This window comes from Coregonus clupeaformis, chromosome 16 (genome assembly GCF_020615455.1).
Source record: "Coregonus clupeaformis isolate EN_2021a chromosome 16, ASM2061545v1, whole genome shotgun sequence".
Lineage (NCBI taxonomy): Eukaryota > Metazoa > Chordata > Actinopteri > Salmoniformes > Salmonidae > Coregonus > Coregonus clupeaformis.
The window spans coordinates 50,244,745-50,261,946 of NC_059207.1; the positions used below are offsets into that span (position 1 = coordinate 50,244,745).

At 40.4% G+C, this 17,202-nt stretch overlaps 2 protein-coding genes across 4 annotated transcripts in view; both read left to right on the forward strand.

Moving 5' to 3' along the window:
• The first annotated feature begins 287 nt into the window (after positions 1-287).
• b3galt8 (beta-1,3-galactosyltransferase 8) lies at positions 288-2,619 on the forward strand. Its single transcript, XM_041900047.1, has one exon. It carries the CDS (start codon positions 508-510, stop codon positions 1,495-1,497), a length of 990 nt encoding a protein of 329 aa, XP_041755981.1. The 5' UTR covers positions 288-507; the 3' UTR covers positions 1,498-2,619.
• A 3,386-nt stretch (positions 2,620-6,005) lies between these two features.
• The window catches only part of LOC121585063 (dual specificity testis-specific protein kinase 2), a 33,519-nt gene continuing 22,322 nt past the window's right edge, over positions 6,006-17,202 (forward strand). For 2 of the 3 annotated variants that reach the window (XM_041901409.2, XM_041901410.2), the window contains exon 1: positions 6,007-6,295. Coding sequence is in view for 1 of the 3 variants with exons in the window: in XM_041901408.2 (XP_041757342.1) it covers positions 9,036-9,066 (31 nt within the window). In the remaining 2 variants the exon portion in view is untranslated. Of the gene's footprint in view, positions 6,296-8,950; positions 9,067-17,202 lie in introns of all 3 variants that reach the window. The other variant, XM_041901408.2, reaches the window with a different exon arrangement.

Consider the following 17,202-nt stretch of genomic DNA (forward strand, 5'->3'; position numbering starts at 1 on the left):
CGCAACAAAGCACCGCTGTTATGATACTGATGGTTCGCCGAGACTGATGGTTTGTACAGTTGTGGCTACCAGTACAGCTCCATCTAGTTGTGACGTCGGGGATAACAGTTCTTGACAGCTGTAGCGTTGTAGCTAACCCCTAACTCTTTAACTAACCTTAACCTTATTCTCATAATCTGCCGCGTTAATTATCCTAACCTGCTATGTAAACAAACCACCAGTGCTAACAAAACGTCAGTATCACCACACCGGCCATTACAGTTTGACCTGTATACTGTTTAGTAGTCAGAGCTTTTAAGGAGCTCTGAGTCAGAGAGAAAGCTATTTTCTTGGTTTCTCTTTGGCCTGGGAGTGGCAACACGGAATCATAACAAGGAAACGATGCAAGTTTGATGTTGTCGCCACCATAAACGCTTTTCTTTTGGCATTACAGGAACCTAGCAATTAATCCGTTTAGGAATAAAATCATTTACACTCGAGATACGGATTTTATATGATTACTTTGCAATGCTTAAAACGTCTTACTGGAGGTTAGTAAAGTTCTTTATCATTGCAGGTGTACTCACATTTGTTGTCAATATCTTACTGAACAAAAAAGCTCAGCCAAAGACAGACTTATCAACACCAAGTCCTCTGTCTCAAGAACTTTACAAGGTGATTTCCCCAGAGACCTACAAATATGTTGTCAACCATGCATCTGTGTGTAAAGACAGAAACCCATTTCTGGTGCTGATGGTTCCAGTGGCACCCGCTGATGGGTTGTCCAGGGATGCTATCAGAAAGACATGGGGCCGACCAGGCCTCATCTCTAATGTGGATATCCTCACTCTGTTCTATGTGGGCCTGCCCAAGGAGGGCCAAAGCTCCCACATTCAGCAGGACCTGGAGAGGGAGAGCAAAGAACACGTTGACATCATCCAAATGGACTTCCTGGACAGCTACCACAACCTGACTATCAAGACCATGATGATCATGGACTGGCTCGCCACCCACTGTCAGGGTGCCTCTTTTGCGATGAAGGTGGATGCAGACATTTTCGTCAACGTGTTCTACCTGGTCAATAAGCTGTTAGTTGGTGGTGGCCTTCTCAGGCATAAGTACATCACAGGCTCAGTCATCAGTGACGGCAAGCCTCGTAGGGATAGGAAGAGTAAGTGGCATCTGTCTGAGGACGTTTACCCTGAAGACACGTTCCCCCCATATGTCTCTGGAGCAGGGTATGTCTTCTCTATTGACCTGGCCAACATGATCTCATGGGCATCCAGGTTTGTGAGACCCATCCCCCTGGAGGATGTCTATGTGGGGTTGTGTCTCAGGGTACTAGGGGTTCGGCCTGTGTACTCCCAAACGCTGCTTCCTCCCAGGAACCTGTTTGAGATCCGTCGGTTGGATTATGAGAGGTGTACGTATGCCACGCGGGTCATTGTCACTGGATTTAAACCACATGAGCTGCTGGACATTTGGGGTGACTTTCAGAAAAGCCATCTCACCTGCTGATGTCTCAATCCAGTCTTTCTTATGCAATAAAAGGAATAACTAGCCCTTAAATGTGTATGTTCCTTTGTTTTCTAGTGGAGGCAATGTTCTTTGATGTCATACACAATATCTTGAACTTGACTGGTGTTTGTTGGTAAAATGATAAGCTAACATTTGGTGAAAGGTTTATTATCGACCTTTAATACTAAGGCAAAAAGTTAGTTGATGTAAAATTAGATGTAATCATGTCAAACGTAAGCAAGATCTGTAGTTACACTTTATAAACAGCTGGTGGCATAGTTCACCCACTTTCCTATTACACTGAGGTGGAAGAGAACGGATCAGCATCACAGTGCAATGGAGTGGGGTATCATGACCAGAATATCACTACAAGTCACATATGTTATTTAATCTTATCAATTGAAGTGCCTTCTGATCAAATACTGAATCTGTCCAATTACTCCAATTCATTTTTATCCTCTGCACTGAATAGTGTCATTGAACAAGTAGGCCACACTCCAAATTCATCTGACTATCTTTAATGCATTGTAATTTAACTGAGAAATGTTATAGTATAGTAATCCATATCATCATAATGAAATGTTTGTTGTTGGTGGTGACTGTTACGTAATTGCTGTGGGAAAAGAATGAAGTAAACGGAGGAATGAAGATGTCCTCAGATGCTGTATAATTACAGGGTGGTTGGATGGTAAAATGATGATATAACGATATAATCTCTCTGCAGCAGAAGAGAGATGTGTCAGTGAGTGGGCTCAAAAATAGGCTGATGATTCATGAACATTAGAGTCGGCAGCCTGCTTCTCTCAGCTAGCCTGCAGCAGATGGCTAACACTCAGGCTGTAGGACCAGTCACACTAACCATAGCACCACAAGACAGTGACAAACAACACATTTCAGCCTTCCTTTTGTTTTGCTACTCTTCCTTTGCCTCTGTTGTATTCATTTGATTCCCATCACTTTCAGAGCGAGTTTATGCTTAGGCTGGTCCACTCAAGCCTGTAAAACAACCTTGTTCCTCTTTCCCAGCTCCAATGTTACCTTCATACAAACTCTGTTTGACGTCACAATGTTTCTAGAAATATAGCTGGTTCATATAATGTATGTGAGTTTAGTTACAGTGACTGTCTATGTCAACACTGTGTTAAATGATTATATATTAAAGACATAGCTAGAATAATGTCTATGTCTTCAATACTGCATCATTTTACGGATTGTTATATTGTGTTATTGGGGGGGGTTCTGACCCGGGTTAAGTACGTGTAAATGGAACGTAATTCCCTTTTATGAACTTTTCCCTCTATGCGTATTCTGACCTTGAACTTAAGCATGAGAATAGCATGCTATTCACCTGCTATTCGTTGGCAGTGGATATCAAAGAAATGAAGGTGTGGCGGAGGTGTGTCTACAGATACAACGTATTCTGACCTTTACTTAATTCCCTCATAATTCCACCACCTTTACGCACAATTAAATGTTGAATAAGGTTGAGCAACCTGTCACTACCAAGTGGAACAACATATACTTTATTTTCCCCTTAGAAATAACACCATTCTCCATGCACTGTAATTTACAAATTGATAAGAGCTATTGATAAGAGCTAGGTAAATGAGTAAGACGGATTAGGGGATTGTAAATATCAATGACAATTGTTTTAGATCTATTTTACCTTATGATCGCTGGAGACAAATGTGAAACCAGTCATATGGCAGCAAACTAAAGCATATCAACATATCACCTTTTCCACAGTGAAGTTTATGAAATGCTGGCCTTATAACTTGGGATGAAATTTGAGACCCAAGCTATAGTCTTCTGTAGCCATGAGGGGGGTATATCGGCAAACCTACTGAGTTGATGATTTCTAGAATGTTTTAATTATATACCCAGACTTTTCAATGTATTTTCTTTTACAATTTGTAGTGTTAAATATTAGCCACTATCGGTAGCCACGCTCAGTTATACCCACATACATTTATAATTGTCACTAACTTTATTTGTTAGTCTCCTTACATTTTGCATCATTCCATTACATCGTCAGGTTATCTTTCTTTCCTCTGTCACGTTCATGTGGTTGTTCCTGAGGATCGCAAGCAATAGTGGATCATATTAGGCTAACATATTGAAGGTTGTGCGTTAATTTGGGACATGTAGCCTATTTGAATCATTATGGAACGCAGACTATACATAGCAGTTTAAACCTGGACCCTGGCACACGGTTCACGACAACTGGACCATTTTCATCACAGTTTCATGATTAGTGAGGGTTATCAGGGTAGATTTATTGGGCTACTATTCAACCCCTATTGTACACTTTTCTCACCTTCCAATATTTCATGGATTGAACAATTGAATATGTCAACTTTCAGGATAAATTAAACCATTGTATTTTTGATTCATCAATATATTTTGTGCAAGGGCGGACTGACCATTTGGCATTTCAGGCAAATGCCAGATGGGCTGGTCCATTTTTAGCCTAGTGGGCCTATCTAACTTGTTTTTATTGCGCAAAATGATCATTATCTGACTAATAATGGGGGCCTCGAGGAAAAAAATGTGCCGGTGTGTTAGAAATGCCAAGGCCGATTTTTGGTCACAGTCTGCCCTTAATTTTGTGCGTAAAGGCTTTCCAAACCTGTTTGTTAACTTTACCTAAATACTTTCCTAACCCTAAATAATATAGAAGATCAGAGTATTTTTAAATCTACATATTGGTGCTGAAAGGAGATGAATATGCGTGTATTTACATGGCTCTCTTTCATTGATCTCTAATATTCTGAACCGTTCCATATACACTACATGACCAAAAGTATGTGGACACCTGCTTGTCGAACATCTCTTCCCAAAGTCATGGGCATTAATATGGAGTTGGTCCCCCCCTTTGCTGCTATAACAGCCTCCACTCATCTGGGAAGGCTTTCCACCAGATGTTGGAACATTGCTGCAGGGACTTGCTTCCATTCAGCCACAAGAGCATTAGTGAGGTCAGGCACGGATGTTTGGGCGATTAGGCCTGGCTCGCAGTCTGCGTTCCAACTCATCCCAAAGGTGTTCGATGGGGTTGAGGTCAGTGCTCTGTGCAGATCAGTCAAATTCTTCCACACCGATCTCGACAAACCATTTCAGTATGGACCTCGCTTTGTACACGGGGGCATTGTCATGCTGAAACAAGAAAGGGCCTTCCCCAAACTGTTTCCACAAAGTTGGAAGCACAGAATCATCTAGGATGTCATTGTATGCTGTAGTGTTAAGATTCCCCTTTACTAGAACTAAGGGGCCTAGCCCGAACCATGAAAACAGCCCCAGACCATTATTCCTCCTCCACCAAACTTTACAGTTGGCACTATGCATTCGGGCAGGTAGCGTTCTCCTGGCATCTGCCAATCCCAGATTCGTCCGTTGGACTTCCAGATGGTGAAGCGTGATTCATCACTCCAGAGAACGCGTTTCCACTGCTCCAGAGTCCAATGGCGGTGACCTTTACACCACTCCAGCCGACGTTTGGCATTGAACATGGTGACCTTAGGCTTCTGTGCGGCTGCTCGGCCATGGAAACCCTTTTCATTAAGCTCCCGACAAACAGTTATTGTGCTGACATTGCTTCCAGAGGCAGTTTGGAACTCGGTAGTGAGTGTTGCAACCGAGGACAGTCGATATTTACGTGCTACGCACTTCAGCACTCAGTGGTCCCATTCTGTGAGCTTATGTGGCCTACCACTTCGAGGCTGAGCCATTGTTGCTCCTAGATTTTTCCACTTCACAATAACAGCACTTACAGTTGACTGGGGCAGCTCTAGCAGGGCAGAAAGTTGACGAACTGACTTGTTGGAAAGGTGGCATCCTATGACAGTGCCATGTTGAAAGTCACTATGCTCTTCAGTAAAGCCATTCTACTGCCAATGCTTGTCTATGGAGATTGCATGGCGGTGTCCTCGATTTTATACACCTGTCAGCAACTGGTGTGGCTTAATTAGCCAAATCCACTAATTTCAAGGGGTGTCCACATACTTTTGTGTATATAATGTATTTTAGTGAGTGTCAAGAACATTCTAATTAAAGGTACACCAAATTTAAAGGGATGGCTTTAGATAAATGTACTGAAAACCCGATTGAATGAAAACCCTATGTGAAAATCTGTTGACTAGCAAGTGGGTGGATTTTCAGTGGTTGAACAAAATGTATTCAGGGAGCACAAGGGAACCACGCCTGCAAAGCCCAATAAGCACCTGCATAAGGTAGCCTACTATAAATCTGAATAGCAACTACTGAGAAGTGCATAAGAAAGGCTGCACAGGAAAGGCATACATTTCCTAAGTCTGAATTGGCCCCAGAATAAATGCATGAAATATATATATATATATATATATATATATATATATATATATATATATATATATATATATATATATATATATATATATATATATATATATTCCATTGTCTTCTATTGCAACTGATTTCATAATGTAGCTTCAAGCTTCTTATTGCAGATTGGGTGGAGACTGAGTTGAGCCATATCAACCGACGTAATCGAAGTTGGTTCCTAAAACAAACCATCAAACATGCATTTCATCAAGATTGTTTCACCCCCCTCCGTCGTGATACCGCTTTCAGACCGTGAACCCTGCATGAGGCGAGTGCGTTCGTTGTAGACTGAAGAGCCGCACACCCTACACGGAAACAGTGAAGCGCGCCCAGAATTCGGTGCCCAGTGTATTATATCCTGTGTAGAATAGAATCAAGACATTTCTGGGCGAGCACGTTACTTGCCTTTATAAACGAAGTGGACTGTTGTTATAACCATGTAAGTAGGCTACAGTTTATACCGATCAAGTATGTGTATGTCGTAAATAGATGTATCAAAGGTTGGAGTTGTAGCCTAAAGTTTCCCATCTTTTTCTAAAAACAACATATTGATTGAAGACGTGACGATTAGGCTACATACCACTAAGGTATAGAATAGAACATCTATGATGACTGAGAAAATGGCTGGCTCTTATTCAAGAAAATCTAATCTCATTTTAAAAGATTTGTCATATAGCCTACTTTGCTTTTGTAATCCTGCTTTTAATTGAAATATTTTAATAGGTAGGGTAGTTTGGGGCAACTAGCTTTCTGTGTAACCCCCCCTGTAATTCTCACAGAAACCACCTTATGTCACCAGTTTTTTTCCTAACACTTTCCCCTGACTCTTTCTCAACTAAAAATGTAATCTGTCTCATCTACATTTTTAAAGTCACTCCAACAAAACAGTTTAAACGTAAATTGATCTAATATTTTGTCATTTAGATTTTTAAAAATATATATACAGTATATTACCTAATGAAGTTAGATCTATACACTCCACATTTTGTTGTGTTAAACCTGCATTTAAAATGGATTAAATTGAGATTTTGTGTCACTGATCTACACACAATACCTCATAATGTCAAAGTGGAATTATGTTTTTAGAAAAGCTGAAATGTCTTGTGTGTAACTATTCAACCCTTTTGTTATGGCAAGCCTAAATAAGTTCAGGAGTCAAAATGTGCTTAACAAGTCACATAATAAGTTGCATGGACTCACTCTGTATACAATAATAGTGGTTAATTAAGAGTCTATAGGCGGACCTGTGCGTCAATCTAATGAACATAATATAAAAAATCCCCATCAAAATCCATAAATTTGCATGGGCTGCGTCTCAATCCACCGCATCCGACTATGTCACCCTTCCACATCTGCGGTGGAAAGTGGCAGAGCTACAGAACTGTTAGTCAGACCAGGAGACATCCCAAAAATTGGTGTTCTCCGATTTGCTCTATGACTGTTACATGTGTCACAGGACTCGTCTGAAGGTAACCCATCCAAATGAATGGAAATTATGGAGGTAGTTTGGTGCCAACAAAAATAAGGGGTTAAATATGTGTCCCCACATTTTTTTTCCTGAGCTTTCATATATCTCCTAGATATAGGACAGACACTGCAAAACCTTATTCCGTATGATTTATTTTTGGACTGTCTTTTTTTGCCATGTATTTATGTGTTATTCAATGCGTTTCTATGGGCTATAGTAATAAAGGCCAAATTCAATCTTTTATCAAATAATTTGTAAATATTTTTTGGGATACCCAAAGGGGTCCTAAAATTCAAAATCAAATAGCTAAATGATCCATGGTATGACCATCTTAAAGCAATTTCATATGTTAGCTTAGTAGAACATGATTTTTAAATGACTACCCCATCTCTGTACCCCACACATACAATGATCTGCTCTGTCGAGCAGTAATTTCAAGTACAGTTTCAACCACAAAGACCAGGGAGGTTTAATAATGGTTTGCAAAGAAGGGCACCTATTGGTAGATGGGTAAAAATAAAAAGCAGACATTGAATATCCCTGGAGCATAGTGAAGTTATTAATGACACTTTGGATGGTGTATCAATACACCCAGCCACTACAAAGATACAGACGTACTTCCTAACTCAGTTGCTGGAGAGGAAGGAAACTGCTCAGGGATTTCACCATGAGGCCAATGGTGATTTTAATACAGATACAGAGTTTAATGGCTATAGGAGATAACTGAGGATGGATCAACAACGTTGTAGTTACTCCACAATACTAACATAAATTACAGACTGAAAAGAAGGAAGCCTGTACAGAATAAAAATATTCCAAAACATCCTGGTTGCAATAAGGTACTAAAGTAATACTGCAAAAAATGTGGCAAAGAATATATTTTGTTTCCTGATTACAAAGCTTTATGTTTGCGGCAAATCCAACACAACACATCACTGAGTACCACTCTTCATATTTTCAAGTATGGTGGTGGCTGCATCATGTTATGGGTATGCTTGTCATCGGCAAGGACTAGGGAGTTTTTAAGGATAAAAATACATTGAATAGAGCTAAGAAATCCATTTTAATCCTACCTTGTAACATAACAAAATGTGGAAAAAGTCAAGGGGTGTGAATACTTTCTGAAAGCACTGTTTATATAACATTAGGGAGCCTAAAGATAAATTATCCACTTGTTTAGAGAAATAAATTGTAATCAGTTTTTAATTAATGCAATCAATGGTACCTAAATTAGCATTTTCCAAATCATGTCCAAATCATCTATTAATAAAGTTACATAGTCATTTTTTGATACTTTAGGATGATTTGGACATGAAAATGAAAAGAGGGACATTACATTAAAACCTCATCAAAGTGAGGATATTACTAGTGAGATGTGCAATGCAATTGTGTTTCAATATTTGATGTATTTAATACAAATAAGATACCTAGACTTTAGCGTTTAAGAGTTAATTACTCAAAAATGTCAAAATAAGTGAATGAAACAGGTTGCCAATTGAATTCATGTTTATGTCTGCCTCTAAATGTTGCCTGCATGAAAGAAAAGCTTAGTGTTTGTCACTGCACAGTAACAGTCCTGGGTCTGTGTGTGTGTGCTCATTGTTGCATGTATGTGGTTTTCCCCAGCTTCTGGATAAAGACTATAGCTACTGCCCAGCTGGCTTGGGTATTGTACTGACTGACGGCCAGTGCATTTTCACCCATCCTCAAGATGCATATGAATAGCTTATTAAATCAATGGAGTAAGTACTGTAAAAACTACCATTTTTTTCTTAGCCCTTCTAATTTCCCTTGCAATGGAAATACACTTTAAAAATCCCCAGCTGTCATATCCTATGATTCTCCTGTGACAACTATGTATAATATAGGAACATTTCACAGCTTTACAGAAGTAGTGCTTTGAATTTGGATCCTAAGGCCTATTTTTACTCCTAATCATATGCCTATGAGTGATTGATACTTCCTCAGACAGAATACCCTTTAAGCCCTGTTTATACCTGGTGCTAACATGCATCCTTTGTTCTGATCTTGTCCACATTCTGATTGTGCTCATATTTTTAGACAGGTGTAGACGATTAAAAGACACATTGTGATCTGATTGTGATCAGATCTTCCTCACCACCTCCGGAGGTAGTCAGCATGTATTGTGCCTGGATATCAATCAAGTGTAAACAGATCTGGAGGGTCAGACCATTTAAATCATCATTATACCGGCCTCTAAAATCATTGACAGGTAGCACCATTGACTTATGGCATCAGTAATTGTCTTAAAATAAATACATTCATATTATATCAAAATAATATTTGTCAAATAATTTGCAGGGAGGCACCAGTTAATCTGGTCACAATGTGGACACAGTGGACGGATCAGAGACACATTGTAATGCTCGATAAACCTTGATCAAATAGTGATTGGATCATATTGCTCAGATCACGAAACTCACATGTTAGCACAAGGTTTAAATGAGGCTTCAGACATAATTGTTTTATATCCTAAATTATCAGTTAAATCAAACATTTTGCCTGCTTCCCAGTGTTTGTGATTATAGCGTATGTGCATGGAGCTTCAGTTTCTAACCCTGTATCCTTGTTTAGATATTGAGTCTCTCCTATAGTGTGACTAATGAGTGTCTCAAATGGCACCCTATTCCCTTTATAGTGTACTACTTTTGACCAGAGCCCATAAAGGAATAGGGTGCATTGTCCTAATATAGAAACTCCTCTCCTCAGCATATCCTAACCTTGTTCAGAGATGTTGAGTCAGGGAAGTGTCCTGTTACCCTGTTACCTGTATACATCTATCCTGATCAGAGACTCATTCTCTAAACAGACTCCAGCTAAATAAATGAGATGAGAGTGATGCACAGGCATGTTAGAGACTTGAGCATCTAAAATAGCCTTTGGAGCCATGCCAGAGTAGGAGTGCTGATTTAGGATCAGGTCCCCTTGTCCAGTCATTATATCGGTAATCCAAAATGCTAACTTGATCCTTGATCAGAGCACTCCTACCCTGAGGTGGTTTATGAATATGTGCCCTGAAGACTTGCTGGAAATTGTTGTTTTCTGTTAAAGTGGTTGCTTGTGGTTGTTAAGTGGATGTTTACTGAACATTTTACATTTTAGTCATCTAGCAGACGCTCTTATCCAGAGCGACTTACAGTAGTGAGTGCATACATTTGTCATACTTTTTCACAGAAGCGATAGAGAATGTGCAGGGCCTTTTTATGTTTCTGTTTGCCATCTGACCAGCACAGAAACAAATGGTCTGGTTCATGTGAAGCCTGTCTGTGGTGGGGGTCAGTACATTGGAGCAGAGGGGAGGGGAGGGCAAGGGGAGATGAGGGGAGAGAAATGGAGGGGAGGTGGAGTCAGGAGAGGGGACTCAGAGCAGGGAGGGGCTGGCATGCAGGGACCAAATAAATCCCACTCTTCTCTCTGGGTTTGTTGTTGTTTATGATTATGTAATCAGAGGGGTTGAGGCTTTTTGTCTGTCCTCCTCAGAACCAGGATTCCCATAGTGCTGGGCAAATAGACAGACTGACTTACAACGTGTATGTTCTGTCCTTTTAACTTCTTAGCCAAAGCTCACACACAGATGTCACAGTGTATGTTACATAGTGAAGGATGCATAGGGATAACCTCAGGTTTCTGTAAGTCTGTTGTCATCTGTTATGGTTCCATCCCAAATGGCAACACTACTTGTGCACTCTATTACGAATTGGGGGCCATTTGGGACTCACTATATATGTTTTTCACTGATGTACGGCATATTTTTTATTATGTATCGAGTGGTGTATTTAAACACCCAAAACTATTTCTATGAGGTTTTTTCATTTCTTCCCACTGACACGCCACTCTTCCCTCACCTGACCGATGACTTTCAAATGATGGTGTTCCTTCCTATAAGCGTCTCCCGTCCAAGACTGTCCAGGAAACAGACTGTCATTTACCCTCCCAATGTTCCTAATACGTCCTCCCTCACTAAATGTCAATTCCTAAACAAACCCTAGCTCCAGTTGGTTGTTTGACCACTGCACGGTAGATGATAGGACAAAGCTGTGTCTGAAATGGCACCCTATTCCCTATATGGTGCACTACTTTTGACCAGAGCCCTATGAATGACCTGGTCAAAAGCAGTGCCCTATATAGGGAATAGGGTGCCGTTTAGGACACGCACAAGTTGGAGAGGGACAGAGCTATATTGTGTCCTGCTGACATTTTGTGTGACCTCCCATACAGTACAGCATCCAGCCTACTCCCTCCCATCCCACAATGCTCTGTTGTTCTCAAAAGTCATTATGCTGCCGGAAAGCATTTAGTGCACAGTTGATCCATGTTGAGCAAAGCCAGCGTTTCCACAACTGTTAACAACTACAGTGTGTTGTGGGCCTGCATGGTCTGCATCAGTATAATTTGTAAACAAGGCTTCATCATCAAAGTAAGGGTGCCTTTTATACTGTTTCTTCCCTGCCTATACTGTATATTTAATTAAATTATAATATGTATATTTTTTATCCTATAGCATCTAAGCAATGTTACACTGAGTGTACAAAACATTAAGAACACCTGCTCTTTCCATGACATAGACTGACCGGGTGAATCCAGGTGAAAGCTATGATCCCTTATTGATGTCACTTGTTAAATCCACTCCAATCAGTCTAGATGAAGGGGAGGAGACAGGTTAAAGAAGGATTTTTAAGCCTTGAGACAATTGAGACATGGATTGTGTATGTGTGCCATTCAGAGGGTGAATGGGCAAGACAAAAGATTTAAGTGCCTTTGAACGGGGTATGGTAGTAGGTGCCAGGCGCACCAGTTTGTGTCAAGAACTGCAATGCTGCTGGGGTTTTCACCCTCAACAGTTTCCCGTGTGTCTCAAGAATGGTCCACCACCCAAACGACATCCAGCCAACTTGACAACTGTGGGAAGCATTGGAGTCAACATGGGCCAGCATCCCTCTGGAACGCTTTCGACACCTTGTAGAGTCCATGCCTCGAATAATTGAAGCTGTTCTGAGGGAAAAAGGAGGGATGCAACTCAATATTAGGAAGGTGTTCTTAATGTTTTGTCCACTCAGTGTATATGCGCTTACATAGTTTTGGCTGGACTGGATAGTGTTCATTGGGAGTAGCCTAATACATGGAATATATAGGTTGGAGTTAGGCTTTGTACCAGGTAGGTATTCTACTGCAGCTCCTTAATAATTAAACCCTGGGGACCTGCTACCATGCCTCCCATTGAGGCGATGAACCAGTGCAGAGTCTGTGACAGCCTGAGAAAGGCCTAAATGGATAGAGTTATAGACTAACAATGGAGGTGAAGAGATGCGTGAGGCAGAGCTGAGAATGCCCTCCAAATAATTCAATGGATTCAAGGGGACGCATGGCCCTTTTCTGATGCTCTCGCTGCATGGCCATTAATGGCGAATGCATGTACTGCACAGCATTACGGTCTAGCTACTTCTTTATATAGAACCCTGTTTTACTGTATCTTCCAGAGGTACTGTATCTTCACATATTTATGGTTACTGTCTGACATATTGATATGGTCTGTTCTTGCAACAGATACTGTGCTAAATTCACGTGTTGCTTTCATGTGACCATCATTTGTTGAATTCAACAAGTTCTTGCCTCTTGGAATGATGGTAGAAGACAGCCTATCTTTGTGTTATGAAACTCTGAGTTTATTGATGAAGAGCTCCCAATTTGTGAACAAAACAAGGACAGTAAGCAATCGATCCAGAAAGTATTGGTCCATGCTTTGATTCAAGGAATGCCTCCATCTTTTTCACCTGACTGGGTGTGGTTTGATTGGTTAAATTAAACACCTCATCCCAGTACATTATTGAATACTTATGGACTCATTTGTTGACTATAGGGCAGCCTATCTGATTCAGTCAGCCACTTAGACCTTGTTTGTGTCCCAAATGACACCTTATTCCCTATAAAGTGCACTACTTTTGACCAGACCCCTATGGACCCTGGTCAAAAGTAGTGCACTACATAGGGAATGGGATGCCATTTGAGACGGAACCCTAGTCCTGATCATTCTGGGAACCAGGCCTAGGGCTGTGGGATTGCATGTACACCGGCTCTGCATCACAACTTGTTATTTTTTAAAACATTTTTCTCATAATCCTAGTACATTTGATTAGGCACTGGGAATTAGTTTGAGTTTCAGGGGATTATAGCTAAGTAAGCACTGTGTATAGTGTACATTGTTCCACACTTAATTAAAATCTTTTTTTTTTTTCGTTTGCAGAGGAAATGGATGTCAATGGATGGTCAATAGGCCTACGTCAGTTAGTGACAACTGCTAATGTAAAATGGGTTTCTAAAATAAATGTGATTGACTGATTAGTTAGGATTTCCAGGTTAGTTGATCAGTTGCTGGTCACTCCCGTGGAAGCTATGGTCTTTGCTTTAGGCTGCTGGTACTGAGATCTAGTCCAATAGCGGGTTAATGTGAGATACTAGAGGTCCCACCCACATGACCAAACAATGATATACAGTAACAAGAAAATATGATGGGATTTTTCTGAATAAATACATTGTATAAGAGACAGAGGAACTGTAACACTGATGCAATTACCTATCTTATTCCTGGCAGAAATGTTCTCAATTAAAGTATACATTTTTCTTTCTTTCTTTCTTTCTTTCTTTCTTTCTTTCTTTCTTTCTTTCTTTCTTTCTTTCTTTCTTTCTTTCTTTCTTTCTTTCTTTCTTTCTTTCTTTCTTTCTTTCTTTCTTTCTTTCTTTCTTTCTTTCTTTCTTTCTTTCGTTCTTTCTTTCTTTCTCTCTCTCTCTATTTTTCTCTCTTTCTCTAGAAAGCATTTCAGCTGTTCATGCATATTGAGTTATACATGATTTGGACTCTCAGGCCACTAACTACAGGCTTAGCAGTAACCCAAACTCAGACAGACCGCCATACATAGCACATGCATATACTACCAGTCAAATGTTTGGACACACCTACACATTCAAAGGTTTTCTTTATTTTTACAATTCATTATATTGTAGAATAATAGTGAAGATATTAACACTATGAAATAACACAATTGGAATCATGTAGTAACCAAAAAAGTGTTAAACAAATCTAAACATATTTTATATGTGAGATTCTTCAAAGTAGCCACCCTTTGACTTGATGACAGCTTTGCACACTCTTGGCATTTTCTCAACCAGCTTCATGAGGTAGTCACCTGGAATGCATTTCAATTATCAGGTGTGCCTTCTTAAAAGTTAATTTGTGGAATTTCTTTCCTTCTTAATGCGTTTGAGCCAATCAGTTGTGTTGTGACAAGGTAGGGGTGGTATACAGAAGATAGCCCTATTTGGTAAAAGACCAAGCCCATATTATGGCAAGAACAGCTCAAATAAGCAAAGAGAAACGACAGTCCATTATTACTTTAAGACATGAAGGTCAGTCAATACGGAAAATGTCAAGTACTTTGAAAGTTTCTTCAAGTGCAGTCACAAAAACCATCAAGCGCTATGATGAAACTGGCTCTCATGAGGACCGCCACAGGAATGGAAGACCCAGAGTTACCTCTGCTGCAGAGGATAAGTTCATTAGAGTTACCAGACTCAGAAATTGCAGCCCAAATTAATGCTTCACAGAGTTCAAGTAACAGACACATCTCAAAATCAACTGTTCAGAGGGGACTGTGTGAATCAGGCCTTCATGGTCGAATTGCTGCAAAGAAACCACTACTAAAGGACACCAATAATAAGAAGAGACCTACTTGGGCCAAGAAACACGAGCAATGGACATTAGACTGCTGTAAATTTGTCCTTTGGTCTGGAGTCCAAATTGGAGATTTTTGGTTCAAACCACCGTGTCTTTGTGAGACGCAGTGTGGATGAACGGATGATCTCCGCATGTGTAGTTCCCACCGTAAAACATGGAGGAGGAGGTGTTACAGTGTGGGGGTGCTTTGCTGGTGACACTGTCTGTGATTTATTTAGAATTCAAGGCACACTTAACCCAATTGAGATGGTTTGGGATGAGTCGGACCGCAGAGTGAAGGAAAAGCAGCCAACAAGTGCTCAGTATATGTGAGAACTTCATCAAGACTGTTGGAAAAGCATTCCAGGTGAAGCTGGTTGAGAGAATGCCAAGAGTGTGCAAAGCTGTCTTCAAGGCAAAGGGTGGCTATTTGAAGAATTTCACATATAAAATATATTTTGATTTGTTTAACACTTTTTTGGTTACTACATGATTCCATATGTGTTATTTAATAGTTTTGATGTCTTAACTATTATTCTACAATGTAAAAAATTGTAAAAATAAAGAAAAACTCTTGAATGAGGTGTGTCCAAACCTTTGACTGGTACTGTACGTTTTAAACATAAAATGACAGTGTCTTTGGCATATTCCACCTATATGAGGTGACCTACAGTTGATACTGAGCACAGTCAGCACCACAGATATGTGTGGTCTGGCAGGGTGCTGTATGTTTCAGACCTATTGATCAGCTGTAGAGCCACACAACATGATCTCTCCATACTGTTCCTGTGTTGATCACAGAACTGCAGACGTATGCAGGAAGCATCAGGGCTCCTGTGGCAGAGTCACTTTCTTTGCGTGTGAGAGGGTGCAGCACGATAGTCAGAATCTCTGTAGTGAAACTTGTGTCGGTTGCATATCTGTGTGAAGGTTGTGTAATCCCTTCAGACCTGTTGACGTGATTTCATCTCAGTCCGGAAATGACTTTGCTGAAATGTTTAGTTCAGATGCCTCTGACTCTCTCTCTGTGGCCCACATTTATCACACAGCATATTCACTAGAAACCCTCTTCCGCTCTCTCTGCCCTGAACTAAGAAAGCAGTCAGATCTGTTGGACTTCCTCAGAAAGAGAGTCATTCCCCTGAGGAATAGTCTCACCCTGGTGTGAACTGATCTCACTGTTAAAGTCTCATAACACACATTCCTTATCTGTAGGTGGGACGTCAGTAGGGCGGTCCCACTTGTGGTGTTTCCCATAAAGGTCTCTGTGGTCAGACGCTAGTCAAAGGTCAAACTAGTTTAGTGTGATAACAGGCCTTTCCACAGGAATCACATAACTAAGGCCTGTGTCCTAATTGGCACACTATTCCATTCATAGTGCCATACTTTTGACCTTTGGGCCCTCATCTAAAGTAATGCACTATATAGCGAATAGGGGGCCATTTGGGACGTCCACTAACACTGCTTTTCTAACCTCTATGTGCCTTCTAAATGTCATACTTTTTTGCAGCTCTTAGCTCAGTGACAAAGCTAAAATAGACCAACTAAGAAATCTGATTTGTTAACACAAATTGAATCCAAACACTATGAAATTCAATTTAGAGACAGAGATTTGTTGTTTGTACACCGAGATTCACTCTCAATTAAAGTGAAGTACAAGCAGACTGATGCTAAGGGGGCCTGTCACAATGACCTGATTAATCTACCAACATGTATTCATGCAAAACAGTGTTCCAAATGGCACCATATCCCCTACATAGTGCACTACATTGGGGCTCTGGTCAAAATTAATGCAAGATATAGGGACTAGGGTGCCATTTGGGATGCATGCAGACTCTCATCCACATCCATATCTTCTGTGTACCATATACTGTAGGATGTCATGTGTTTCTGTGAAAGTGACTGTGTGATTGATGAGGGTTGCAGTGTAGATCTGGTGACTGTGGAACCGTCAGTGTGTCTCTATGATATACAGTGGCTTGCGAAAGTATTCACCCACCTTGGCATTTTTCCTATTTTGTTGCCTTACAACCTGGAATTAAAATTGATTTTTTGGGGGTTTGTATCATTTGATTTACACAACATGCCTGCCACTTTGAAGATGCAAAATATTTTTTATTGTGAAACAAACAAGAAATAAGACAAATAA